This window comes from Schistocerca piceifrons, chromosome X (assembly GCF_021461385.2).
Source record: "Schistocerca piceifrons isolate TAMUIC-IGC-003096 chromosome X, iqSchPice1.1, whole genome shotgun sequence".
Classification (NCBI taxonomy): domain Eukaryota; kingdom Metazoa; phylum Arthropoda; class Insecta; order Orthoptera; family Acrididae; genus Schistocerca; species Schistocerca piceifrons.
In genome coordinates, this window is record NC_060149.1 from 359211323 (window position 1) to 359239098 (window position 27776).

Genomic DNA, 27776 nt, shown 5'->3' on the forward strand with positions numbered 1-27776 from the left:
CTTTCCCGATATTAACTTCTAACATTTTCATTAGTCCCACGGCATTCAATACAACAATTTTTTCGTTTGGCCTTTTGTTGTGACGTTTGTTTAAAAAATGAAACCTAAAGGAGAGCCATTGAGGCTTTTCTTGTCAAAACTACGAGAAAGGCAAATGTGTTATCATATCAAGCTACATAGCCTCCATGATGGATTGTTTTGCTTCGTAAAACTGTTCAATCCCGAAGGCGGATCTTTCACCAGGAAGTACATATACGCCTCAATAAATTGCAGACAGTTTACGGACTTTTTGGTTATACATAATACATAACTGAGTAATACGGCTGATATCTGCACCCACTCTATCAATGAGTCCTACTCCTGCTGTAGCCTACAGCGTTAGCTAATACGACTTCGCGAAGAGATGCGCACGAGCTACAAATTAAAGATAAAAGAAAACAAAACTTCTAATCGTCAAACACTAAATTAGGGTTCAAAATCCCCAGTCTGTCATATTTACTTTTCCACAGTGCTCAATCCTCTCATTAGTAGCTACTAAGAAATAAGCATCAAAGCTTAGACGGCACATTTCTCAACGCCACAAATTTTGTCGTTATAACGGGTTCAATCACTGCCATTATAAGCAGGATGGATGCTGTCGGCTAATAATGATAAGTGATTGTTTTCCACCGAGTGGTGGGAAGCAGTGGGTTTGGAGCGTGGTGTCTGCAGTAATTTTAGCCGCGCTTAGCCGGTTGCATAACGACGAGCTGAGCAGCCGGTCTGTCAGTATGGTAATGACACGTCCAGCAGCGGGCCACGCACGCACCTGCGGCGGCACGCCGCCACTGCCGGATAGCCGCACTGCCGGCTTCGGCCTAGCCATTACTGTTCTGGAACCCTCTCTTATGTGTCTAGAGGAACTTCTGATTACATGTGATCCATTGCTTAGTGGCGCGACACAGGGAGGAGGCCATAAAGCCGTATCCGAAATTTTTTTGCTAAGCTCCTTCGACTAGGACGAGTCATTGTGCAGTACAGCATCGAGTTCACGCTTCTGTAGGCATTGTGTAAAAGAAAGTGAGATAAACTGAAACGTGAATTTGGCCGATAGTCGAATCCAAGCGAGTCACTGAGATTAATATTGGTACAGCCGTGAAGAGTGTTATATTTACAACGTTGAGAAATTGACCGTCTGAGCTTTGTTACTTAGACTAGTGAGAGCACTGAACACTGTTGAAAAGCAATTAAGACAGAGTGTGGATCTCGAATCAACATTTAGTATTTAAAGTGTAAACATTTTGTTTTCTTTTATCATTAGTTTATGCTGCAGACTGTTAAACGAAGGTCCGAGCATACGGGATAGGTTCTCAGGTATGTGAGTGGCTCGAAGGCTTCTTAAGAAATAGAAGCCAGTACGTTGGCCTGGAAGGCGAGTATTCATTGTCAAGAGTGTGCCTTTCGTGTCTGGGTACCGGGTTCGATTCCCGCCAGGGTTGGGGATTTTCTCTTCCCGGGTACTGGGAGTTTGTGTTGTACTCATCATTTCATCATTATCATCATTATCATCATCATCATTCGTTACAGTGACTAGCTTGGACTGAGTAAAAATTGGGAATTTGTACGGGCGCTGACGACCGCGCAGTTGAGCGCCAACTAAATCAAACATCATCATCATCGTCAAGATCGTCCTAGGGGACAGTAATAGGACCGCTCTTGTTTTCTATATTCATAAATGATCTGACGGATAGGGGAGCACCAATCTGGGACTGTTTGCTGACGACGCTGTTGGAGGACAGAATTTCTATATTGTATGATGAATGGCAGTTTGCTCTAAATGTAGGGAAATGTAAACTAACGCAGATGAGTAGGAAAAACAATCCTATAATGTCTGTGTACAGTATTAGTGGTCTGCTGCATTACACAGTCACGTCGATTAAATATCTAGGCATAACGTTGCAAAGCTGTAGAAAATGGAACAATCGCGTAAGTCCGGTAGTATGGAATGTGAGTGATAGACTTCGGTTTATTGGGAGAACTTTAGGAAAGTTTAGCTCACCCGTAAAGGAGATCGTGTGTAGAATACCAGTGCAATCCCACTGTTTTGGAGCCCCATCAGGTCAGCTCGCAGAAAGGCGCTGAAGCAATTCAGAGGAGCGCTGCTAGGTTCGATGAACAAGCGAGTATTATGGGGGTGCTTCATGAGCTCAGACGGGAAATTTAGAGAAACAGCATTTGGGCATGACTGCAGAAGTGTTCTACTGCTGCCACCGCAGGTTTCGCAAAAGGACCGCGAAGACAAAATGAGAGAAATTAAGGTTCGTACGGAGGCATATAGACAATCATTTTCTCTCGCTCTTGCGAGTGGAATGGGAAAGGAAATGTCTAGTAGCGGTACAAGGTACCCTCTGCCATCCACGGTCTGGTGGCTTCCGGAGGATATTTTAGATGTAGATGTAAATATGTTTTCAGTCAATGAGGGATGATTGCGACGGTTGAGATTTAGCCGCAAATTTCTGTTCAAGAACTGAAATCATCTTCCTGTTCGAGTATCCGCGCATGATTGAACCTCGGAGGTATAGGGAAGTTTCCTGTTTATAGAAATTTAGTTTCTAAGAACCGAAAGGGAACGATTAAAGACAGTATTTGCGCCGAAAGATAGAAAGGGGAGTGATGAATTAAGCTATGAGTATTAGATTAAAGATATCTCAAAGTTTTTTAAAGAAAATACTAAGACTATTCGTCGTAGGCGAACAGGAAAGAAGGAAGCTATAAATAATTTGTATATATATTTATGTGTAAAGTGAGAATTTTGGATTAGATTCCCGGTCCGGCACAAATTTTCGCTTGTTATTACTGACACATTTGAGTACCTAAATGCGGCTAACATCATTAAAATTTTTGAACCGCTAAATAAGCTACAGTTCGAGATACGATATTTCTTTAATCGCTCACACAGCAGCTGAACTACTAATTCCATCGAAAGACTTTTTACAAATTACGTCCCAGTTGCCAAATATCACACGCTACGCCGCAAAACGTTAGTATATCGATAAAAGTTATGGCGCATGAGATGTAAAGTGAGAATTTTGGATTAGATTCCCGGTCCGGCACAAATTTTCGCTTGTTATTACTGACACATTTGAGTACCTAAATGCGGCTAACATCATTAAAATTTTTGAACCGCTAAATAAGCTACAGTTCGAGATACGATATTTCTTTAATCGCTCACACAGCAGCTGAACTACTAATTCCATCGAAAGACTTTTTACAAATTACGTCCCAGTTGCCAAATATCACACGCTACGCCGCAAAACGTTAGTATATCGATAAAAGTTATGGCGCATGAGATGTAAAGTGAGAATTTTGGATTAGATTCCCGGTCCGGCACAAATTTTCGCTTGTTATTACTGACACATTTGAGTACCTAAATGCGGCTAACATCATTAAAATTTTTGAACCGCTAAATAAGCTACAGTTCGAGATACGATATTTCTTTAATCGCTCACACAGCAGCTGAACTACTAATTCCATCGAAAGACTTTTTACAAATTACGTCCCAGTTGCCAAATATCACACGCTACGCCGCAAAACGTTAGTATATCGATAAAAGTTATGGCGCATGAGATGATACGATGCTTTGCTTAGTGTGCCTTACTATCGTATAAGAAAACACGTCTGTTTGCACTGTGATAACGCTTTAGTAAGCTGCGTATGAACGAGAGAGTGGGATAACGTGTGCCAGATGAGAGCGTCAAACAGCCAAATCGACTGGAATTGATTGTTTACCATGCACTTTGAAGTAGCGTAGTTATTTGCTGTCCACTTGATCCTCTGTTTGAGTGAACAAGCAATGTGCTGATGAGCATACTCCACGTACTTTCCTCCATATTACTAACGTATATAGAACACAGAGAGCTAAATAATCCATTGAACTTGGACAAATAAGAATCAGTAAATACATTGCGTCAACTGTAAGAAAGTATGTTCGCCTCATCAACAAGTCAAACTGCACGCTCAACACAATCTGCAAATTTTGAATGGTTTCCGGCACCCGCACCATTACTCAATGAATATCCTACAGAAATTCATTATCATGCCAATGCAGTCTTAGATGGAAATTATCTATAACAGAGAGGTCAAATCCCAAACTCGTCGACTGTATATCAGAAATATGCAGTTCTCTTTTGTTATTATGCTAGCTGAGCATTAAGTGAAGCAAACTACACGTCGTAAAATTGCAGGCTACTGACCATTCATGAAGTCTTCCCCTGCTACGTTTATTCCGTCAACACATGTATTTAAATACCTAAGCGTATTATCCACATCTCTCCAGACTCATATAATGTTCACACCTTCGCGATACCGCTCTTCTCTAAATACGTAGATATTTAATAATTTTAAAAAGGTGAAACATGATATATTGGTCACTTAACCGATACGGCGGTCGTTCAACCACAACATTCAAGCTGTACGATTTTGCCCTGGAATGGTTAGATTTCTGGAAAACTGTGCTTCTTCAATCCATTATTTGATATTTTGTCTTATAAGTTTAAAAATTAGCTAATAATTTCAGAGAAATGTTCATTCTTCAAAATTGAAATGTCTAACCCATCGAAGCTAACGGTAAAAAACTGTAAAGTAGAGTAGATTTGATAGTAATTTGACATAGTTAATTTAAATTATGTTAAATCTGAGGTGTGTACACATCGCTGTCGGTTTCATTATTGATTATTGTGTTTAAGTTTATTTAATAAGTTAGCTTCAAATCAGATAAGTCGTGACATAGTAGATGTACTGGAAAGTGTACCTGGGCTGAAGTTCAAGATATAACTTATTAGTAAAGTGTTTCACTTACACTAGGAACTATTCTGTGCAAATCAGGATATCTTGGTTATTGATTATCAATACTGTTCGGTTATATAATATTAACGATGAAAATATTTAGAGTAATATAAAATATATTGGTTATTTCTCTGTAAAGAACAATGTATTCCTTTAGAGTTTCGAACAAGAAACCCCTCTGTAACTGCACGTGCACCATAAAAGCGCAGTTGATTTAAGAAAGCTGCGACATAGGAACATGCGTCTGTATTCAGAAAGGTACAATGCATTCTTAAAACAGCGATAATTCTTATTTTATATACTTACATTATGGAACTCATGATTTGCAGCGACCGCTACTTTTCTAGTAAAAAAAATGCACACGTTCTCACATCTTAAATTTGTAACGTATGAAAATTATGGGTCCTTTCCTTAACACTGAATTACTGACGCTACTTCTCGAGCCGAATATGGTTGCACTTGAACCAGTCAGTGTTATAATTGCGACAACGAAAATTACGCACCAAGAAGGAGAGTCTGATTTGCTACCAGTATCGCCAGGCAGCTACATCCCAAAATGTCTTCAGAGCAGTGAACATGTCACCAATAAGAAAGACTGGCGACTGGTTTATAGCAGAGCTCTTCTCACTTCGTTGAACAACGTGACATACCTGTACGTTGCAGCAGAGGAGCATCTAACCAGCAAGATAAATTTGAGTGGACACATTTTTGCACAGTCCCAGTCCGGGAAGTCTTATCGACTGGTACCCGTCACGGGCAGGTGCTATTCTGATCATAATTGTCAGCGCGCCCTGAGAGAGCCCACTGTCTCTTGGCAGAAGAGCATCGTTTCCCGATATCCAGGCATTCACACCCAAATCACATTGCCTCCGCTTCCAGAGAAGTCGCGAAAAGCTATGCTGAACTGCGACGGACCAGGCTAACCCTGGCGGCAAATCCAGGTTTCGTTTGGCCACAGATGCCTGCCCTGTGCGTCTGGGCAGATTTAATGATCACCTCAATCACACTTTCGTTGCTGTGCAACACTCTAGGACAACTAGATGTGTGCCCGTCACCTACGACGCGAGGTCACGTGTGATAGTGGCGATAGAAGTGCTGCTTGGACATCCTACCACCACATATAGCTACACAATGCACTGTTACACATAGAGCGCCTTTTTACAGTCCCGTGAACTATCACATTGTCTGATATTTCAGTGACGCAACATGTATTACGGCAACTGGTATGTTATCTAGAGAAACCTCTTAATGTACATCACTAGAGCAGCAAATAAGCTCACCGGATAAAATACGAGCGTCATTCAATAAGTAATGCAACACATTTTCTTTCTCGGCCCATTTAGGTTCAAAAATACGGAATTTGTTGGGGGTCATCGTGGAATATTCCCGCTTCAGCCCCTATAGTTTCAAGAAGCTCTGATAGGTGGAGGCGCTATACGTAGCCCTCGAAATTTTGTCTCTATCAGATGTGCGTTCCAAGTAGACAGCTGTCACTGAGTTTCTTTTTTTCTTTTTTTTTGTGGAAAACCAGAGCATCGCAGATATTCATAGGAGCTTGTAGAATGTCTACGGAGACGTGGCAGTGAACAAAAGCAGGTGAGTCGCTGGGCGAGACGTCTATCATCATCGCAATAAGGTCGCGCAAACCAGTCCGATCTCCCATGTGCCAGCTGGCAGGACACAGCTGTGATTCCTGCAATGTTGGACACTCTCATTCGAGGTGATCGAAGGATCACAGTAGAACACCTCACTGCTCAGCTGGGAGTCTCTGTTGGTTGTATTGACACGCTCGTGCACCAGTTGCGGTACTCAAAAGTGTGTATCAGCTGGGCTCCTCATAGCCTAACAGAAGAGCATAAAGAGCAACGAAGGAACATGTCTGCGGAATTGTTAGCGTGAGGCTGATCGTGACAATTTTCTTTGGATCATCGTCTCAAAACTTCAATTGACTGTTCTTCTGCGTCTTCACTCTACAGCCTGGATCTTGCATCTTCCGACTTCCATTTGTCTGGCCCAATAGTGGATGCACTCTGCCAGAAGCAGCACGTGGATGATGGGGAGTGTATTTAAAACGGAGAATATATTGAAAAATAGGGTTTTGTAGCCAAGAGAGTGGGGAATAATGTGGTATTGGAATTCTGAATGAAATCAACCTGTTTTCAGAAAAAAATGTGTTGCATTACTTATTGACGGCTCCCCCCCCCTCCCCCCCCCCCCCTGTATTAGTCAGCGTCTTAAAAGAGCCCACTGCTAACTTTAAAGGGCTGTTGATGTTGTAGTGGTACCACTGGTTATTTAATCTTCCACCACTTACGTAAATCATGCCAATGAAGTTGTATATACGGGCCAGTCGGTTTTATGAAATCAGCACAGTAAGGTATGTTGACGTAGAGGCGTGACACAATGGCAGAAAGGAACTATAGTGCGTCGACGTTATCATGATCACACCGTAAATAAAGTACTTCTAGTTGCTTGTGTATCAACGCGGAATGTTCAACGTGTCGACAAAGAACTGTATCCCATTCGTGGCCATGTAACACGGTGTATGTACAACGATCGTAAAAAGACTTCCAGCGTCAGAGACCGGAGACGAGGGTCACGCTTTGTCAATCGCAATCTATTAGAAACTCGACAGGAATTACTGTCGTCAGTGAATGCAGGTCGATTTCAAACAGTTTCTGAGCGAAAATTGCGAGGTGAACTGCATGCAACGGACATCTGGAATCTGGTACCTCGCGAATAGCCATTGCACACAGTGGCACATTAGAGATGCACGTCTTCAGTGCGCCACAGAGCACAGAAACTGGACAGTAGCTGACTTGAGTGATGTAGTGTGGTCTTCCGAGTCGTATTGTGACTCTTTTGCAAATGATACAAGGCGTCGAGTGCACTGACAGCCCAATGGTGTGTATGGCCCGCAGCGTATGTGTAGGGTGTAATTAAGTTTTCGAAATACCACGACTTGGGCCCGCTCAATCACGTAACCGTGTACATGAAGCAGGGTGTTTGTTTCAAGGTTCTCGGCGACTAATTATTGACCTTTCATATACATCTTCATCATGGGTATGCTCCAGACACTCCCATCTGCTAAGACGAAAACATCCGTTATCACGGCTCTGCATGCTTACTTTACTGGTCCGACGAAAACTTAGGCATTCTATCGGATCTCGATTGGCCAGCTAAAATACTCGGTCTTAGCTCCACAGAAAATATCTGGAACTACACGGCCCCGTCATATTAATGTGAGATGAATAACTAGTCACAGACGCCAGGTGGCAGCACTGACAGTGGAGGGTATATAAAGCATGTTACGCTCAGGAGGGGTGGGGGGGGGGGGGGGGGCGGCATACGTGGAAAACTGTGCAGTCGTTATCGTAATGCGGAAACGGAGTGATTTATCTGACGTCCAAAAGGGAATGTTCATTGGCTTTCGCTTTCGGGTTAAAGGTGGAAGCATTTTCTAAACACCTCAGTTTGTAAACGTTTCGCGTACCGCGGTAGTTAAATTATATCGTATTTGACAAAATGGCGCTATCTAAAACCGGCGCCGAGCAACTATGGTGTGTCACAGGCCGCAGACGACATCCGCCGGTTTGAACCCAATCGAGAATCCGTGGGACTATCACGTTCGGATTGTTAACGCCATGAATCCTCAATGGAGCAATCCAGCAGAGCTGTTCACGGCACTGGAGTCGGCGTCGCTCCACACCGCTGTCGGTACCTTCCAGAACGTTACTGACCCTCTCCCTGCACTTCCACTCTGCAAAAGATGGTTATTCAGGCTTTTGACAGGTGGTCACATTAATGTGACTGGATCGTGTATCCTGTATCCAACGATGTAATGCCTCAGAATGATACTACCACTGCACTTAAGGTGTGCAAGTGTTCCACAAATAACCGTTCGTTTACCACGATGTTACCCAATCACTTCGCGGTAATATGCTCTTCAAAAAGATTCAGGTGATGCTAACTACTCCTTCTTGGTATGTAACTTATTAATATAATTATATTAATTATTATTATTATTATTGTTTTTTTCAACTTAACTTAATGTTTTTACGTGGTAAGTTAGTCTGAAACAGAGATAAGACCGCGTAAAAAATTCTATGGACACACTTCAACCGTTGCACACATTTGTCATCAGTTCTTTGTGACCACTATTTATGTGTTCCTACCTCTGCAAAGCGTTTTGCAGCCGTTGGTGACCACTTGGGAAGTTTTGGCGACTTTAATTTTATTTCATCGTAATAATCACTAACTTCCGTTACAAATTAGAGAAAGTGACGTTACAGCGACTGTGTGAGAAGTTTCGGCGCCTTACCGAGCCGTATAACAGCCCGCAACTGTCCATACACAAGTACAGGCACGTTGCCACTCCTTGGATCTTCAGTTGACCCTTATTGACCGACGTCCTCTGCAGTATCGCTGTAACAGACAGAGAAACGTGTTAATGGACAGTATCTTTCTCTACCAGACATTAATTGTTCAAAATTCTATAAATCAAGTTATAACTCATTTTCGTATTTCCCAGATGCTCAGTATTTCTTACGTGTAAATAAAGAGATCATGCACACAAAGGAAACTGCTAAAGGATCATCTGGTTACAAAGCGTAATTTACATCGCGGCTACAACTGTCGAACTCGTATTCTAGGTTCCAAGCGACTTATGACACATACTTCCACAAGTGTCTCTAACATTGCGCGAGGGATTTTTCAACACAAGATAATTGCAATTTTCCTGATACCAGACCTAATAATACAACAGTCACGTACTGGAAATTTAAGACACCGCATTTATTGGAGATAATTAGTCTTCGGGGTAAGAGAAAATTTCTTCTCGTTGCTGGGCCACCAAATGACAAAGTTAGATGCCGTAAACTAAACTATGGTTTGCAAAAGTGAAAGAGCTCACTTCGACGTTATGAAATTTTCTATCGACATTGTACGTTTTTACACGTTAAGACAGAAAAAAGGACGCACAACGAAAGAATTACCCCAATGGGACGGAAATAGGAAAGTGTCATGTACATGTGCAGACAATGAAATGATTACAATTTCACAAAAACTGGATGATTAATTCAAGAGAAAGATCTTCACAAATTGGTCCTTATACAAGTAGTTATTCTGCTTGGCACTGATTGATAGAATTGTTGGATATCTTCCTGAGAGAGATCGTGCCAAATTCTGTCCAATTGGCGCATTAGACCGTCAAGATCTCAAATCGGCTAGAGGACCCTGCCCATGATGCTCCAAACTTTCTCCATTCGGCGACCTTGCTGGCCAAGATAGGGTTTGGAAAGCACGAAGAAAAGCAGTAGAAACTCTTGCCACGTGGGGGCGGGCATTACCTTGCTGAAATGTAAGGATGGCTTGCCATGAAGAACAGCAAAACGGGGCATAGGATATCATCGACGTACCACTGTGCTGTATGGGTCCCGCGGATGACAACCAAAGAGGTCGTGTTGCGGAATGAAATGAAACTGCAACCCAGACCGTTACTCCTGGTTGTCGGGGCGTATGGTGAGCGACAGTCGGGTTGGTAGCCCATCGCTGTCGGAGGCGTCTCGAGACACATCTTCGCTGAACATCGGGGCTCATTTCGAAGCGGGACTCAGCACTGAAGACAGTTCTGCTCCAGCCAATGAGACTCCACGCCCAAGGTGTGTCTGGAGACGCCCCGAAATGCGGTGGGATGTCATCGAGACTGTCGCCCGCCATACGACCCGATAACCAGGAGTTATGGTGTGGGGTGTCATTTCTTTTAATAGTAGGATCCCCTTTGTTGTCATCGTCCACACCCTTGCAATACAGCGGTACGTCGGCGATATTCTACGCCCCATTTTGTTGCCTTACATGGCGAGCAATCCTCGTCTTACATTTCGGTAAGATAATGCCCGTCCGTTCACGGCTTGCCAAACACTATCTTGGCCAGCAAGGTCTCCGGATGTCTCCCCGATTGAGAGCGTTTGGGCATTATGCGTAGGATCCTCCAGCCACCTCGGGATTTTGCTATTTAACTTAACAGCTGGACAGAATGTGGTACAATATTCCTCAGAGAGACACCTGACAACTCTATCAGTCAAAGCCAAGCCGAATAACTGCCTGCATAAGGAACAGAGCTGGACCAGTGCGTTACTGACTTAATCATTTTGCGAAGTTCTATTTCCTGAGTAAATCATCCAATTTTTCTGCAGTTGTAATAACTTGGTTGTTTGTACATGTGCACCATATCCACCGATTTTCGTCTCATTCGAGTAATTCCTTAGTGGTGAGGTTTTTTTGTGTTCAAGTGCAAACTGTAAATATCCCTGTAGACGTGCATGGAGAGGTAAGAAAGACCTACCAAGAATTATTTGAGTACCTATCTAATGAACGAAAGTAACCCACTGACAGAAAATTTACTTTTATTATTAATGGCAAATGTTTGTTCTTGACGAACCCTGCTAGGCTATAAAACTTTGTTTAAATCATTCATAATTTTCTGTGGGCCTTTGTCCCGTATCAACGTGGGGTCGGTCTTGTTACTACGGATATGGCGGTGTTAGTTGCAGAGGGTGGCGGTATGCTCTTCCTGTCGCCACCTCGAACCCCACCCCAGCTATCTGTGTCTAGTGTTAGCCATGAAATAACAAGAATGTGTTCAAGTGCCTGCGAATCGTGTAACTGAGGCGGAACGTGGGGACCATCCCGGTATTCACTTAGTGGGATGTGGAAAACCTCCTAAAAACCACATCCAGGCTGGCTAGCACACCGGCCCTCGTCGTTAAACCGCTGGGCGGATTCGATCCGGGGCCGGCGCGCCTACCCGAGTCCAAGAAGTAGAGCATTAGCGCTCTCGGCTACCATGGAGGGTACAAAACTTTGTTTAAATAAACTTAATATATTCAGTTTAACGCAAACGTTGTCAAACTAACGAACAACGTTATTCAAGAAATGTGTTCTAATTTCATTTACCACAAATTAATAATAGCACTGCTGCAAGGCCGTTTCCATGACCTAATGTATGACGGTGCTGGGCGTTGGCAAATAGGTTTCGGGTTTAATTCCAAATAATCACCTAAGGTTTTTCTATGGTTTCAGCGCGTGGAACGAGTCTCTTTAGTCGCGTTAAGAACATCTGAGGAACAGTTTGAAGGAGAATTACCGATCTCAGTTTTGAGAGCCGACATAAACCGCGGGCAGTATTGTGCTGACCATAACTCCCTCGAGCATTGTCATCCATTGACGCTACAGTCAGAGGATTAAATTGCCATTGGTAGGTCCCTGGGCATTATCGTGAGTTCTTTTTAATAGGAATGCTGATTACTGCAAATACGTAGCTTTAAATACTTCTTTTCCATTTTGAGACACTTAACTTGCGTTGAGAAAAATGTCTGAGATTTTTACGGTGTAAGGTTTTGCTACTAGCTGTGGTGACTGCCAGATAAGTTTTTCTCACTACCTCATCTTCATGAGTGCTAAAGTGTAATCATCGTCAAATGTATATTCTCCGTTAATTACCACATCTTTATAGCTACCGTTTTCAGCTCTGAAATGGACATTCACACCTACATATGAATCATTTGTTCATTCCTTGCTTCGTCCTCGTAATCCTTCCGGATTAGTGTATGGATGGCTGCTACATCAGTATTTCACATCTTTAGAAATGAGTCGCGGCCTTTGCCTCACCATAAGCTCTAGTTTCAGTTACTCTGATTTTGAATAAATGCCAGGCGTCACTTTCCTACAGCCCCGAACAAATTCCAAATAGTGTGAAATTTCCAGCTGAAACAACTCTTTTGGGAAGTGTGTGCACGAATTGTTAGTTGCGTGGCTGTGCTGCCAGGATGCATGCAAAAAACTGAGCTTAACAATTAACTAGATTGAATTTCGCATTATTGTTCATTTCTATCTCTAAATGGGTAGCACATGTGCATAAATGCAAGTGAGTTACATGGAATTGTTAGTAATTTTACGTGTTCCACATTTACTGAAATACACAGTGCTAACGAACTAGTCATCCAAACAGCCATTTATGATGTGTCAGTTAATACAATTAACTAATGCAATCGATTTTTCCGTTGACAACAGGGCATGAACAAAAGAAGCAAATGCATAGATTTCGATACTGAGTTTCTGTCCGATTCACAGCAAGCGTCTCCAGTCGAAATACTCATACATCTATGTATCACAGTATACAGCGACCGTCCAAAATGTTCAGAGATTGATTTTGGCGTATAAGCAGTGTGCGATTTGCAGGGGGGGATGGGGTGGATTCCCCCCCCCGTCTGCATCAGACCATCTTCTCCTCTGGTTTTAGTTTATGCATCCCAACCTGGGATAATTATTTCCCACGCACTGGAGTAAAACTTTACATATAATGTAAATTTGTGGAGCCGAACACTGAAAGTTTTTAGTAAGTCTTACTATTAACACTATTAATATGTTTCAGTTTTCTATCACCAGAATAAGTACAACTTTTCACAAATGTGCCTCTACGTTTTGAACTCCCCTCGTATATCTGCACCCGTATGTAGATGATTTTGTAAATAAGCTTTACCTATAATGTACTTTTAAAGATGTAACAAGGGATGGCTTTTATGATAATGCATTCGCGTCAATAGTGAGTTTCGGCATTAACATCTATTTATAAATAGCTGTTTAACCATGCGTAACGCCACGGTCCAAGCTAGTAACATACATAATTCTACTAACCCCCTAAGACATCCCCCCCCCCCCCACTGGTACAATCACAAATCGCACCCTGCGTATAAGTGATGACAGCCAATAACTACGGTGGTAGCTTGAACTAACAACTGTAAACAACATATGTTCACTCGAATAGTCAGTTGTTTGCAGGCAGGTTTAAGTAGTGGAGTGTTCTAAAGAAGAGAATAGTGCGTGCAATGTTAGTCCAGCGTACCTTGACTCCTGTATGAAGCAAAGACGCGTGGATACTTGTCACGACTTGACAGAAATGGAAAACGTGGACAATCCTTTTCTGGCAAAAATAATCACAGATGATGAGACTTGGTTTTATCAATACAAAAATAGCACAAAACGACAAAGCACAGAAATTCACGTAAATGGCCAACGCTTTGACGATATAACCAACGTTGAAGCCAATGTGACGTTAGAGTTTAATAGCATCCCAAAGAAGGACTTTTCTGACAATTCCACGTAGCTGTCCGAGTGTTCTGCGCGTTTTACTCAAGTGGGAGGAGACTGTGTGGAACACGTGAAGCACTAAAATCCTTTAGGTTTTATTGGACTGGCAAGTGTTGAAAGTTTTAAAACTATTGTGGAGTTTGTTGGTTTTTCAATCCATCGTACTTCAAGAATATTTAAGAAGTAGTAAAGAATTTTTAATAACGAAACTCGTGATGGAAGGCGAAACGCCAAAGTTTGACGGTTCTATTGCGAAGCTATCTAACTTCTGCTTTCACTTTATTTATGTATGTAAAGAAAACAGTAAATAAATTATACTGGCTATTTCTGTGTTAGTAATTACCTCTCTAAAAGTTGTCTTGCTTACGAACAACAAAGAATTGACAAGTAACTACATTACAACGAACTTTTGATTCCTCTGCCACCTTAATGGAATTTTAATTTGTGTTCGTTTAGTCACATAGACCTCGCTGTTTGGGCAATACGAGGTAGTGAATGATGTTTTCCAGGGACATAAATTTATAACGTATCATATAATTTCCTCAGCTTATTGTCTTTAATTTTAGAGATCAGTTTTACACATTTGGTAATATTGTTTTTAATTTAACAGACTCGAGAAGTAGTTGGAAACTATTAATGTGTGAACGATTTTTTATTAGGTTTCCAAAATAAGAAATGACTGTGTGGCCATATAGGCTAATACAATCTGCTGGTTTCAAAATTACAAAACTTCACTGTGTGTTAGTAGATTCAACACAACATGGTGTAGTAAATACATTGGGGTGCAGAAGCATGTCAGTTTTTCTAGACCTCTTTTCCTAACCACATCGAAGTGCATAATGAGTCAGCAGAATAGTGTCAAAACATAATGAAATATCATCTTAGTTTCAATGTTTTCTTTATGATTACCTAGAAAGTTATTTTTGGAAATTATAGAAGTTTTTCATAGAGAAGCTCTTAGTTATCCTGCACAGCATCGTCATCTCTGGTGGTCCATATTTAGCACATACGGAATCAATTTACGGGTGGAGAATAAGGAGCAGGGATCGCGTGATCTCCAGACCAACCCAAATGGAGTGTTTCTATAACAAGCGGCACATAATGGGGAGGCGAACAGCTGCAACGAAGAAAAAGAAATCTTGCCCTCATGCCCGGCTTTCTTCTCTCGCCTGCGCGTTTGGCATCTATAGTAATGACATAATAGCCTTCTTACTGAAGCCAGTTAATACTACTGAACCTGTCTTTTGAGATCCATATTAGGAATGGCGGAACATATGCTTAACGGGTCCTTTCAGATTTGTCACAACTGTAAAGACCTGTTTGTGACACTCGTCCTTGCATTCATTCCGTCGTCGTACCTTTGGAATTGCTGCGTGTATGCAATTTCAGCAGCTGGCACCTGCAGTTAGGCAACAGTTTTGGCACGCATGCGTGGAGTGGGTTCTATCTTCAAGCAACAAGTTGCAAACAGCATTTGGCGGAGTCAGTTTACGTCTCTTACTCGGTGTACGAATCAGTTGCTTGCTGGAAAAATTAATCAGGTCATGAAAGCATTAGCTGCCTGAATAATTTTTTCTTCCATTTCGTGAGAGGTGTGCTGGGCTGATAGCGTCAGGCTGCTCAGGTCGCAGTTACTGCCCTTGCCTCCATCTCAGGACAGCGGCTCATGAGTATTGCTACCTGGCTGTTCCTCTAACGTATGACACAGATTTATGTATATGAAGTCACAAACTATCTTTAGAGATCAGATATGGTATGTTGTTATATTTGAATTGTGAAATAAATATTGCCACTTGATTCGTTCTTACAGCCTTAACTGCCCTTAATTTCTAGTTTTTCATATGAAGTTCTGTTTATGCACTCGTAGCAACGGCAAAGCACAAATTTTTGTGTGTTTGTTCAAATACTGCTTATTACTGCATACTACGTCAGCGAAACTAGTAATTCGTAAGCACGTAACAAATGTTCTACTTTCCATTATCAGGGAATTCTCCTTAATTTTCTTAGCGCCAACTACATGCTTGGGTAAATTATCAGTAGTGTGTCGCAGTCTTTTTTTTTTTTAAGATAATCGGCCTTATTGTGGGTCTATATTCCAGACACTACGAATATACACAATAAAAACCAATGTGTCGTTAAATGTTGAAGACAGTTATTACTAGTGTTGTTGCATTCATATACGACTGCATGAAGTGGCACTGCGTGTCGGACATTTGGGCGTGGGAAATATTGAAGTGTGCACCTATTCTTGGAACGAAAATTTGTTTCTTTCTGACCACATCCGCTTGACTTGCCTTTACTGACATTATGTTGACGTCTCATTTTTTAATACTGTCAGTGAAGTATGTGCGCGCAGATATCCCAGGCGGCTATCTCCCTGCGGTGATGAGCTTTCGGCTTCCTGTCATCCTCAGTAAACGCTTTTTACTGCTTGAGTGATCATCCGGAGAGAACACAGTAGTTAACATTGTCAGTGCGTGAGTAAACTTAACAATGCTGATAAAATTCCGAGAGAAACGAAGCATGGAGACTTTGAACTCAATGGTGAACTAAACTGAAAACGATCATTTGACAATGTTAGGTTGTTTTTGGTGGCAAAGAGAAAATCGAATATAAAGTAGCTTGTTTTCCGTGTAAGAAATTGTAATCTCACATAAGACGCAAATCTCGTACTTTAGATCGGTTAAAACGAGATGTGCGCGTCTCGACAAGAATATAACTAGTTTTCTTTTTAATAATAAGAGAAATTCCAGAGAGGAGAATGAGGATTTCAGCGGATGAAAACAATTTAGATCATACCAAAGTTTCGGTATATCGAACTGGTTAAAGTGTTAACAAAATTTCAGCGTCAAATAAATGAGGATAAGGGATCAAAGACTTGTTCTTGTGAATAGCACTTCTCTTATTTCCGTAGACCAATTGCCAAAATGATAATGATATATTAAATACGTTACCGTTTCCCTGTAAAAGAGGCAAATCAAGCGCGTAGTGACAGAATTCTGAATGAAATCCACGTGAAGAATTCAAGTGGTTAAGTTTTCCTTCTTTGGACAATGCTAGAAATTTAAAAAATGGGAGCAAGTGGAGTTGTTGCAAAGGTTGCACTCAGACTTACCAAACATTAGTGCGATACTGATGGGGAAAATGAACAAAGTGCGGTGTTCGTGAACCGCCATATTTGGAGGCAACATCACAAAATTACTGACCAGACCAAGTGAAGGGATTTTGGGTGAATACATAAATCTGAACTGTATACCATAGGTGAAAAGAGTTTGCATGTCATCCGGGAAAGAGGCGTGAGTCCACAATAGCTCCGCTTTAATACCCAGTGTATATAGGGTGAACCCTAACTCCGCTAACAAAATTTCGGGCTTTTTTCATGCACATTTCGTGTTTTGGTATGGTGTACACATAGTTTTCGGTGACTCACTCATACTTTTGTATTTTTTTTGATTTCTTACTCCATTTATCTTTGTCTCTGTACTGCAGTGAAAACACCTGCACAGCAGTGAAAACGTCAACAATACGCGCTTTGTCTCTTGTTTGGAAGCAAACTTATTACATTCACAAGCAGTAATTCCTGTCGACGACAGTAATACCAACTTTACTTCTCGCCCTAAAGCTTGAATTCAATACTGCTCGGTTCTGTTTTGGGTTTGTCAATAATGATACACAGCAGTATGGCTGGAGAGTTGGGCTATATGCACCTCTTGTGCGGGTTCACTAAATGCAATGGAAGAGCAGTACAGCAACACTGTTCCCGCAGCGATAGCAATCGAATCACCGTACATTTTCACCTGAAGATTGTACGAGAGTAATACAACAAATCTTTTCCTCGGTCGGTTTCGGATGAAAAAATACAGAATTTGTTATGGGACATCGTGGGATATTCCCGATTCCGACCCTATGGTTTCATAAAGTTCCGATGGATGGCGGCGCTATACGCAGCCTTCAAAGTGGCTTCTGTAACGGAGGTGTGTTCCAAGCAGAGAGCTCTCATTCAGTGTCTTTTGGCGGAAAACCAGAGCATCGCAGATAGTCATAGGCTCTTACAGAACGTCTATGGAGACCCAGCAGCGAAGAAAAGTACGGTGAGTCATTGGGCCAAGCGTCTGTCATCATCTCAAGAAGGTCGCGCGAAACCTGTCCGATCACTCCCGTGCAGGCCGGCCGTAAACAGCTGTGACTCCTGCAATGTTGGAAAGGGCACACACTGTCATTCGAGGTGCCACAGATATGCAAACGAACTTCTCCTTCGCCACGACAACACAAGGCTCTACAAAACTCTGTGCACTCGAGAGGAGCTCACAAAACGTCATTGGACTGTCCTTGCTCACCCACCCCACAGCCGGATCTCACACCTTCCACTTCCAACGGTTTGGCGCAACTCAGCGGGAGGTAGTACGTGGATGATAGGGAGGTTATTGATGCAGCAAGACGTTGGCTCCGACGTCGGCCAGTTATGCGGTACCTTGCGGGCATACAGGCCCTCCCAGCAAGGTGGCATAAGGCCGTAACATTGAACGGAGACCATATTGAAAAATATGGTTTTGCAACCAAAAGAGTGGGGAATAATATGGTGTATTCTAATTCTGAATAAAACCAACCAGCTTTAAAAAAAAGTGTTGCTTTAGTTATTTGACGCACCTCGTAGTACACTACTGGCCATTAAAATTGCTACACCAAGAAGAAATGCAGATGATAAACGGGTATTCATTGGACAAAGATATTATACTAGAACTGACACGTGATTACATTTTCACGCAATGTGGGTGCATAGACCCTGAGAAATCAGTACCCAGAACACCTACCTCTGGCCGTAATAACGGCCTTGATACGCCTGGGCATTGAGTCAAACAGAGCTTGGATGGCGTGTATAGATACAGCTGCCCATGCAGCTTCAACACGATACCACAGTTCATGGCGTATTGTGACGAGCCAGTTGCTCGGCCACCATTGACCAGACGTTTTCAATTGGTGAGAGATCTGGAGAATGTGCTGGCCAAGGCAGCAGTCGAACATTTTCTGTATCCAGAAAAGACCGTATAGGACTCGCAACATGCGGTAGTGCATTATCCTGCTGGAATGTAGGGTTTCGCAGGGATCGAATGAATGGTAGAGCCACGGGTCGTAACACATCTGAAATGTAACGTCCACTGTTCAAAGAGCCGTCAGTGTGTACAAGAGATGACCGAGACGTGTAACAAATGGCACCCCATACCATCACGCCGGGTGATACACCAGTATGGCGATGACGAATACACGCTTCCAATGTGCGTTCACGCGATGTCGCCAAACACGGATGCGACCATCATGATGCCGTAAACAGAACCTGGATTCATCCGAAAAAATGACGTTTGACCATTCGTGCACCCAGGTTCCTCGTTGAGTACACCATCGCAGGCGCTCCTGTCTGTGATGCAGCGTCAAGGGTAACCGCAGCCATGGTCTCCGAGCTGATAGTCCATGCTGCTGCAAACGTCGTCGAAGTGTTCGTGCAGATGGTTGTTGTCTTGCAAACGTCCCCATGTGTTGACTCAGGGATCGAGACGTGGCTGCACGACCCGTTACAGCCATGCGGATAAGATGCCTGTCATCTCGACTGCTAGTGATACGAGGCCATTGGGATCCAGCACGGCGTTCCGTATTACCCTCCTAAACCCTCCGATTCCATATTTTGCTAACAGTCATTGGATCTCGACCAACGTGAGCAGCAATGTCGCGATACGATAAACCGTAATCGCGATAGGCTACATTCCGACCTTTATCAAAGTCGGAAACGTGATGGTACGCATTTCTCCTCCTTAAACGAGGCGTCACAATAACGTTTCACCAGGCAACGCCGGTCAACTGCTGTTTGTGTATGAGAAATCGGTTGGAAACATTCCTCATGTCAGCACGTTGTAGGTGTCGCCACCGGCGCCAGCCTTGTGTGAATGCTCTGAAAAGATAATCATTTGCATATCACAGCATCTTCCTTCTTCCTGTCGGTTAAATTTCGTGTTTGTAGCACGTCATCTTCGTGATGTTGCAGTTTTAATGGCCAGTAGTGTATACTGCCTTTTTTTGTGTCGTTGGTTTTGGTGATTGCACATAACCGGCTCTTTCGCCATTCTGAAGGTTTTATTTCAGAGAGACAAAGGTAGTTGAGGTAACAAACTGAATAAATCATTATTACTTCCCACGAGTCGCCGGAGACCACAGATTTGTTACACGAAAATACTCAGGAAATATCCTTGAACAACATTAGAAATTTTATCGATCGAGTACGGGTTCATCCCGTTTATTCACAGGAACGGTATGCGAGATTCTTCAGCCATATTTAGAAAAGTCGCAAAAACGCATCTTCAAACCGTAGTAGGTGCTGAGAGCATAAAGACGCTGATTACTATTTTGACAGTACTATTGTAGAACGTTACAGATATCTGTCAAGGCGGTATATCGAACCTCTGTGTAAGGTGTCCCGTTAAAAGATTCGGAAGAAAGAAGGACCAGAGAGGAGCATGCTAATAAGCGAAGTTTGATGAATTGAGCGCGCGGAGAAGGCTCACTTGAAATACAGCTCCAGTCAAACGCGCCAAGGCCGCCGCCGTCTCCCGGCAGGAGGACGTGTAATCTCACCAAATTATATTCCAATTATGAAACCAATTATCGTTTTCACGAGTGAAACTCGAATGATGGACAGGGCGCGGCTCGCGGCTGCGGCTGCACGATAGGGCCGGGCCGACTGACGTTTATGACGAGTTGTGCCGTCACGGCTTCTTCCCCTTTCTCGCAGTGTCTGCCCTCAGCACTTAACCCTTTTTATAGGTTTTCGGCCCTCAACGAAGCCATTTAGTGTTATTGGTATACTTAGAGGCAGACTACGAAATGAAATGGCGGTTCCGAATATCTTGAGAGCGTCTGTCTGTTCGACAGCGCTAATGCAGATTAACAGAAGACGAGCGCGCTGCCGGGTTCGCTTTGTATTCCTCGACGTCAAGACAGTCAGTAGTAAAATATTTATACCGGAGTTTGTTTTTAATACGGGCACTACATTCGCCTCCTAAATTATAGTACTGGTTGCTTTGCAGTGCCAAATATATTATCACTTTCTTTAATAGAACGTGCTGAGCGTTTAACGAACGACTGAATCAGCACTTTGTAAAACTTTCGTATTCGATATTCATGTGCTATTAAAATTTTATAGATATCGTCCATTCAGCGAACTGGTAAAGTCGTCTGTCGCTGTGCCAAACAAGTTTAAATAGACTGGATGAACGCTTATAAAATAACCAGTCTGTGAAAAGCACATATTAAATAATAACTTCACCAGATCAAAACTCTGTTCCACCTACACAGGAAGAAATACGAAATGTGATTTCACATCTCAAAATCAACAAAGCGCCGTGGGAAAATGGTAAAATCGCAAAAATGCTCAGCATCGAATGTGAAGTCTTCGTTGACAGACTGCATGCCATCATTGCCAATATATGGGAAAATGGCAACATACCAGTAGATTGGAAATTGTTTTGATCCACCTATTACACAAAAAGGAAGAGAACACGGGTCCAAACAATTATCGAGGTATTTCACTTCAACCAACTGCTTACAAAGTTTTCTCACGTATCCTGCTTACCAGACTAGAGCAACAAACAGAGCATCCGATAGGTGAATAGCAGGCAGGCTTCCGACTGTGCCGATCGTGAGCAGAACAGATCTGGAAACTCAAGATGATACTGCAACACCGGAAGTCAAAACGCAGATTTATCACTTTTGTAGACTTCAAAAAAGCCTACTAATCTATCGGCCGCATCACCCTGTTTAATATACTTCGTAAAATTCATGGGCGAAACCTCCGAACCCTTTAAAATTGGAACTGGAGTAAGACAGGGTGATGGACTGTTCCCATTCTTGTTCATCCTAGTACTCGATAACCTCATCAAAGCTCTGGAGAAAGAAATACCCGGGATAAGTGTGGGAACAGAAGATAAACGAATCAACTTTAAGTGCTTTTGATGACGACCTACCAATAATTACTCGGACTTCCGAGGAAGCCAACCACGACAGTGAGATGTTTCGTGAGACCGCCATCAGCATCGGACTCTAAATTTCTTATGAAAAAACACAATAAATAGACTCAAAGAGCCCAAATCTAGCATCACTTGCAATCAAGAATGACAACATCACACGAGTTAAGCATTTCGAATACCTAGGTGAAGTTACTGGAAAAACTGTCAACTATGGAGTAGGTAACAAAATACATGCAGAACAACTGCTTAAAGCTTACACAATTACTTTGAATATGTACATCAATAAATTGCTGTCCATCAAAGCAGCGGAGACGTCATCATTAACTACCAACGTCAAAGACATTGAGGAAAGAGAACAACAAACACTGAGATAAATATTTGGACTCAAAATTCAAGACAATATCGGGATTCGTAAAAGTTCATGAGAACTGCATTCGCTGACCGAACAGGTCATCTCACTTCCACGGAAAAATCTTACGAAATTCTACGGTCGTGTAGCAAGAATGGACAACTCTCACTTGACCAAGAAAATATCCCATCGTCAACGGAATCCGACAATCCGAAACACACTGGCTGGTAGACAACGAGAACGACGTCACAAAGAGCTGCATTGATCCACTGGCAACTACACGGACTACATACAGGCAGAAAATCAATACACGTAACTCTATACCCAAAAATCCAACAGGAATTAATTTTAAACTTCGAAACGCATGTACCCAAAAAAGATGACAGGCTTAAAGGGAAAGGATGAGGAAGTTTTGGGTAGATAAGTAGAACAGGAAGCCAGTGCTAAGTAATGGTTCCACTTGCCCTTAGAGGGCGAAACGACACACATTCAATATAATCACAGTTTTTACCTATTTTCTCTGCGAAATCCGAGTACAATAATGCAAATATTCTGACGGTTAAATTTGCGTAATGAACATCGAAGATTGTTCTACTGCTTTACTTGTTTTAATGTGTGTCTTATTTACGTGGATAGGGTGTTTTCAAAGTACCCAGAAAAACCTCTGAGGCACCACGACTTTTTTATTATGAGATTGTAAGGCACGTAAAATTATATAGATTCTGGAGCAGGAATAAGGGTTTATTAGTTATGCGTTTTAAGTGGCTGCGATTGATGTGAAACCAATTCTATTGTTCATGGAAGTAGAGTGAAATCCCAGTCACGAATGTAGGATTGCTGCAGTATTTGCAGCGATGTAATGTGGTAAGTTATGGACATCGAGCTTTTGCTGTGTGAGCGGAGCAAAAAAATTAGGCTTAGAAGTCAATGCAGTCAAAAGACACGGTCATTTACGTCACATTTTAATACTCGCAAACCTACTCATACAAACCTATGTACGAACTATTTATATAGATAGAAGGCTTGGGGGTTTATGGATAAAGTGCGTGCCAGGAAACCGAGAGGTGGCGGGATCGAGTCTAGGTGGGACCATGGAGTTTACGAACTTCATTTTAACCTAACCTTCACCTGTCAACGATGTGAAGGGTCGCCAGGAACAACACGTGGTTCGCATTGCACATTAAAGTGGAGGTCCCCTTTTGCCCACTTAGATAACTGGGGTAGGTTAGGGACACGCAGGTCACCGAGGTGGCGTCCGCTAGAAAGACTTGCACCACGAAATTATCATCTATATACGTAATTCAGTTTGTACGGAACGCTCAGAGCGCGAGCCCTGCTCACACTCGTCCGGTTATTTGTAACTAGATGTGCGGTTTTAACTGAAATGTTGCAGCTCCTTTTGTGCTTGCTGGATACTTGACCGTTACTGCTCGCGGACGCCATTGCTCTCCTGTGAGGTCGTATGGAAGAAGGGGTAGATGAGCGTCCCGGGAAATAGCCTCATCTCTGCCTGGTCGTCCAGCACGTGGCTGCCCGTGGCTTCCGTCACAAGCCTAAATTAAGTTGGTATCAAGTACATCTGTGCTCGGCTGCTGTCGCCGCTTCCTGCTCTCGAGTCGTTACAACTGATGACGATGGCTGCGGATCGTGTTCGCGTCGGCTGTGCGCCTTGGGTCACCTCCGAGTATTGCTTAGGAAAACAGCCGCAGCTGCGTCCTCCTCCTCCGTACACCACTGACTCCAGAGCTCCAACCGAAGTGGCCAGAGAGTTCTCTGGCAGCCTACAAGAAGCGGACAAGTCACTCTCTAAGACGATAACGTCTTTGCACTCAGAGCAGCCTTGTTGACCTTTACTATACCAAACACAACGGCGCAAGCAGTCTTACACTTATTGGACACGTGCAGGTCACTCTCTGTGGGCGTGGGATCAGCTTTGAATTTCACCAATACCGCTACAAGAGTTTTAAAGCCGTCTCTCTCTCTCTCTCTCTCTCTCGCTGATACGAAGTTAACTTACTGATTGCCCAGACATCAAATTTTTCTTTGTCGTGTAATGAACAGTTTCATTTCCCGAGATAAAACGGGAAACAATATGAGGCCTGAGAAACATCAGCCAAAGAAGAGACAAAACACTGAGTATGATTGTAAGTGCTGATAGCCAATTTTTCAGTGTGGAAGACAGTGAAAAGTATAAGCGCCGAATACACCTCTGTGGAGCAGCTGGCTGAGGAGAAAAAGAACTGAATGGTGTAACTGCATTATCCGAAAGATTGATGTTATCGGAAACATCTATGTGGTATAGAATTCACTCGGTAAAGGGCGATGTGGCATCTAACAGATAACCTGATGTGTTTAGAGTAAAAGGTTTATTCCGACTAACATATTAGCCTGGACTTCTCACAAAATAAACAACAGCTTAATACAAAAAGAAAAAATCTGACTGAGTAAGCGAGTTACGATCGTCAATGAAGACGAATTCATAGTTCACCGACGACAAAGCTTTCTGATTATCAGTCTCTTATTTATATTCTCGTTTCTAAAATAAAAAGTTCTAGAAACTTCTCATGTGCACTAAAGGAAAAAATCGCAGCATCAAAAAATAATTAATGTGGAGTAACAAAATTTCGGGAATATGTTTCTCTAGTTAACATGTTTAAGCGATTAACACTACGTGACATAATCTATTCCACATTTGAAGTGCTGGTACATTAATAACCTGTGTCACTATCAGAAAGTTGTATGCAAGTATGAAAACGTGAATGCGTTGTGTTATACAGGTGCCGAACCTCAGTTTGTAGGACGGTTTTGTATTCATGTTGCAGTTGGTCAGTCAATATAGGGACGATCAATGTTGGTCGTGAACGACGCTGGAGTTGTCGTCCGATGATTTTCCATACGTGCTCAACTGGAGACAGGTCAGGTGATCGAGCAGGCTAACTCAACATGCCGACACTCTGTAGAGCATGTTGGGTTACAACAGCGGCATGTGGGCAAGTGTTATCCTATCGGAAAGTATCCCCTGGACTGCTGCTCATGAATGACAGCACAGGAGATCGAATTACCAGATTGATGGACATATTTGCAGTCAGAGTGAGTGGCATACCTACGAGAATGGTCCCGCTGTCATATGAAATCGCACGCCAGACCGTAAGTCTGGGTGCTGGTCTACTGTGTCTGGACTGTAGACGGGTTGGTAGCAGGTCCTCAACTGGTCTCTTCCTAACCGACACACGGCCATCACCAGCACCGAGGCAGATCCAGCTTACATCAGAAAAGACAACAGACCTCTACCTTGTCCTCCAATGAGCTCTCGCTTGACCCTACTGAAGCCGCAAATGGCGGTGACTGAGAATCAGTGGAATGCACGCTACAGGGCGTCTGGCTCTGAACTGTCCTTGAAGGAACCGATTTGTAACAGTTCTTTGTGTCACTGTGGTGCCACCTGCTGCTAAGATTGCTGCTGCAGATGCAGTACGATGTGCCAGAGCCATACGCCGAACACGATGGTCTTCCCTCTCGGTAGTGGCACGTGGCCGTCGGCAGCCCGTTCTTCTTGCGACCGTACCTTCCCGTGACCATCGCTGCCAGCAGTCATGTACATTGGCTACATTCCTGCAATATCGCAGAAGGAATATCAGCTTCTCGTAGCCCTTTTACACGTCCTTGTTTAGACTCAGTGAGGTGTTAATAATGGCGCCTTTGGCACCTTAAAGGCATTCTTGAATAACATCAACTCACCATGTCCAATCTCAAAGGTAGCTAATGCTCACAACCGGTACAGAGTGTATTCAAAGTAAACCTGATTTACATCCTCATAGTGGCGCTACTAGAACAACTCTTTTGCGACTGGCGCGTCATTTGAATAGACATCATCTTTCAGAGGTAGAAACACGCTTACCAAGTTTAATTTATATCGCACAACTCCTTCTTGTTGCTGTGATTTTTTTACGTCAGTGTATGATCGCTTCGCATACTAATTATTAAATTAGTAAATGACATTACTAAATTGTTAAATGTAGTATAATATGCATGATGTTTCATGTTTGAATTTGTCTAGAATCCACGACGTACATTTATCTTCATCGGAAGAGACATACACTTCTGTGTTGATCGCAAACTGAACAACGTTGAACTAAAAAGGCATGCAACCGAATTTGTAGAGACATATATAGTGTCTAGTCGGTGTGAGTTACGTGTAGTTATGAAAGCGAAGAGCTGTTTTCTTAATTAATAAAATATCGCAGTCTTCCTCAACTCTGTTTCCGTATTTTATCATCCCATCATAAAGTAAGCTGAGTTCAAACTTTCTGAACTATTTGGACTTTCCATTATTCACAACAACAAACAGAAATTGTGCTCTGAGAGTAAAAGCTATTTAAAAACAGACAATTCAAAAAATAACTTTTCGATTCAACTCTGTGGTTCTCGTCAGGTACGATACTAACACAGACACAAATTTTGGACTACGACACATTACGTCATTCGCCTGTCACACTATATCATCCACATGTATACCTCACCACTTTCGAATGTCCTTCTTGGTAAATGGCTCTTGTGAGACATACGTTTCACTGCTCAATTGATTTGCATACATTTGTTCCCTTGAACGAAATTTGCATACTGCAAGGAGTATTTCTGAAGAATATTTACCTCTTTCATCCCTTCAGACAAATATTAAAAATACTGTTGGAAGCTGTGGCTTCCAACCTAAGGTTTTTGAACATTGTCTGTCTCTCAGAAGCAAACTAAAGTAACTCGTTTTACGATATAACACTTGTATTCAGGGAGAGCACATTTCAAACCTCCGTCACACCCATCCGTTGTTTTGCTAAATCACTGAAGTGAATACTCGGCGTATTCCTTGAACGAAATCGTGTCCGATTTCTTCTCCAGTCCCTGTTTCCTCTCTGCCCCTAATATTTGTGAATTAGGAGCGCCATTAAATTACAACCTATTCTCTTTTGTCTTTAACAGACACTGTAATCGCATTTCACGCCGCAGTCTACACCGTAACCCTAAAATAATAATCATCTTACCAAAATTTGAAATCTAGTTATCGCTTTTACCATATTTACGAAATAAATATGATGTTTGTAACAATGCCTTTTGCAAAACCGCAACTTCGATACTTTGGTGGAGGTTTTGACAAGTCAGTGCTCATCACCAGACTGCTTAACGCACATGCTGCAAACAGTAACACAAGATTCTCGTTGCGCTGCCAAATTATAGTGCATTCTGAAATGCTTTTGTAACTGTTCTCGCAAACAAATGAAAGAAAATATTTAGCCAATCACATAATCGACCTACTAGTAGATAATGACGCATTCATTTCTTATTTAAAATGATAAGAACGATGAACTACACTGCCTGACACAAAAGAGTGAAGCGCGCAGAAGAGCGAAACGAGACTTCATCAGTTGAGAGGGTGTGAGATGTTTTTTCGG

The 27776-nt window shown here is 42.5% G+C and overlaps 1 protein-coding gene across 1 annotated transcript in view; it reads right to left on the bottom strand.

The window, feature by feature from the left end:
- LOC124722353 overlaps positions 1–27776 on the bottom strand; it is a gene marked incomplete at its 3' end in the record, with an annotated part of 821905 nt that overhangs the window by 149021 nt on the left and 645108 nt on the right. The window contains exon 3 of the mRNA XM_047247526.1: positions 9146–9249. Within this exon, the coding sequence (XP_047103482.1) occupies positions 9146–9249 (104 nt within the window). The remainder of the gene's footprint in view (positions 1–9145; positions 9250–27776) is intronic.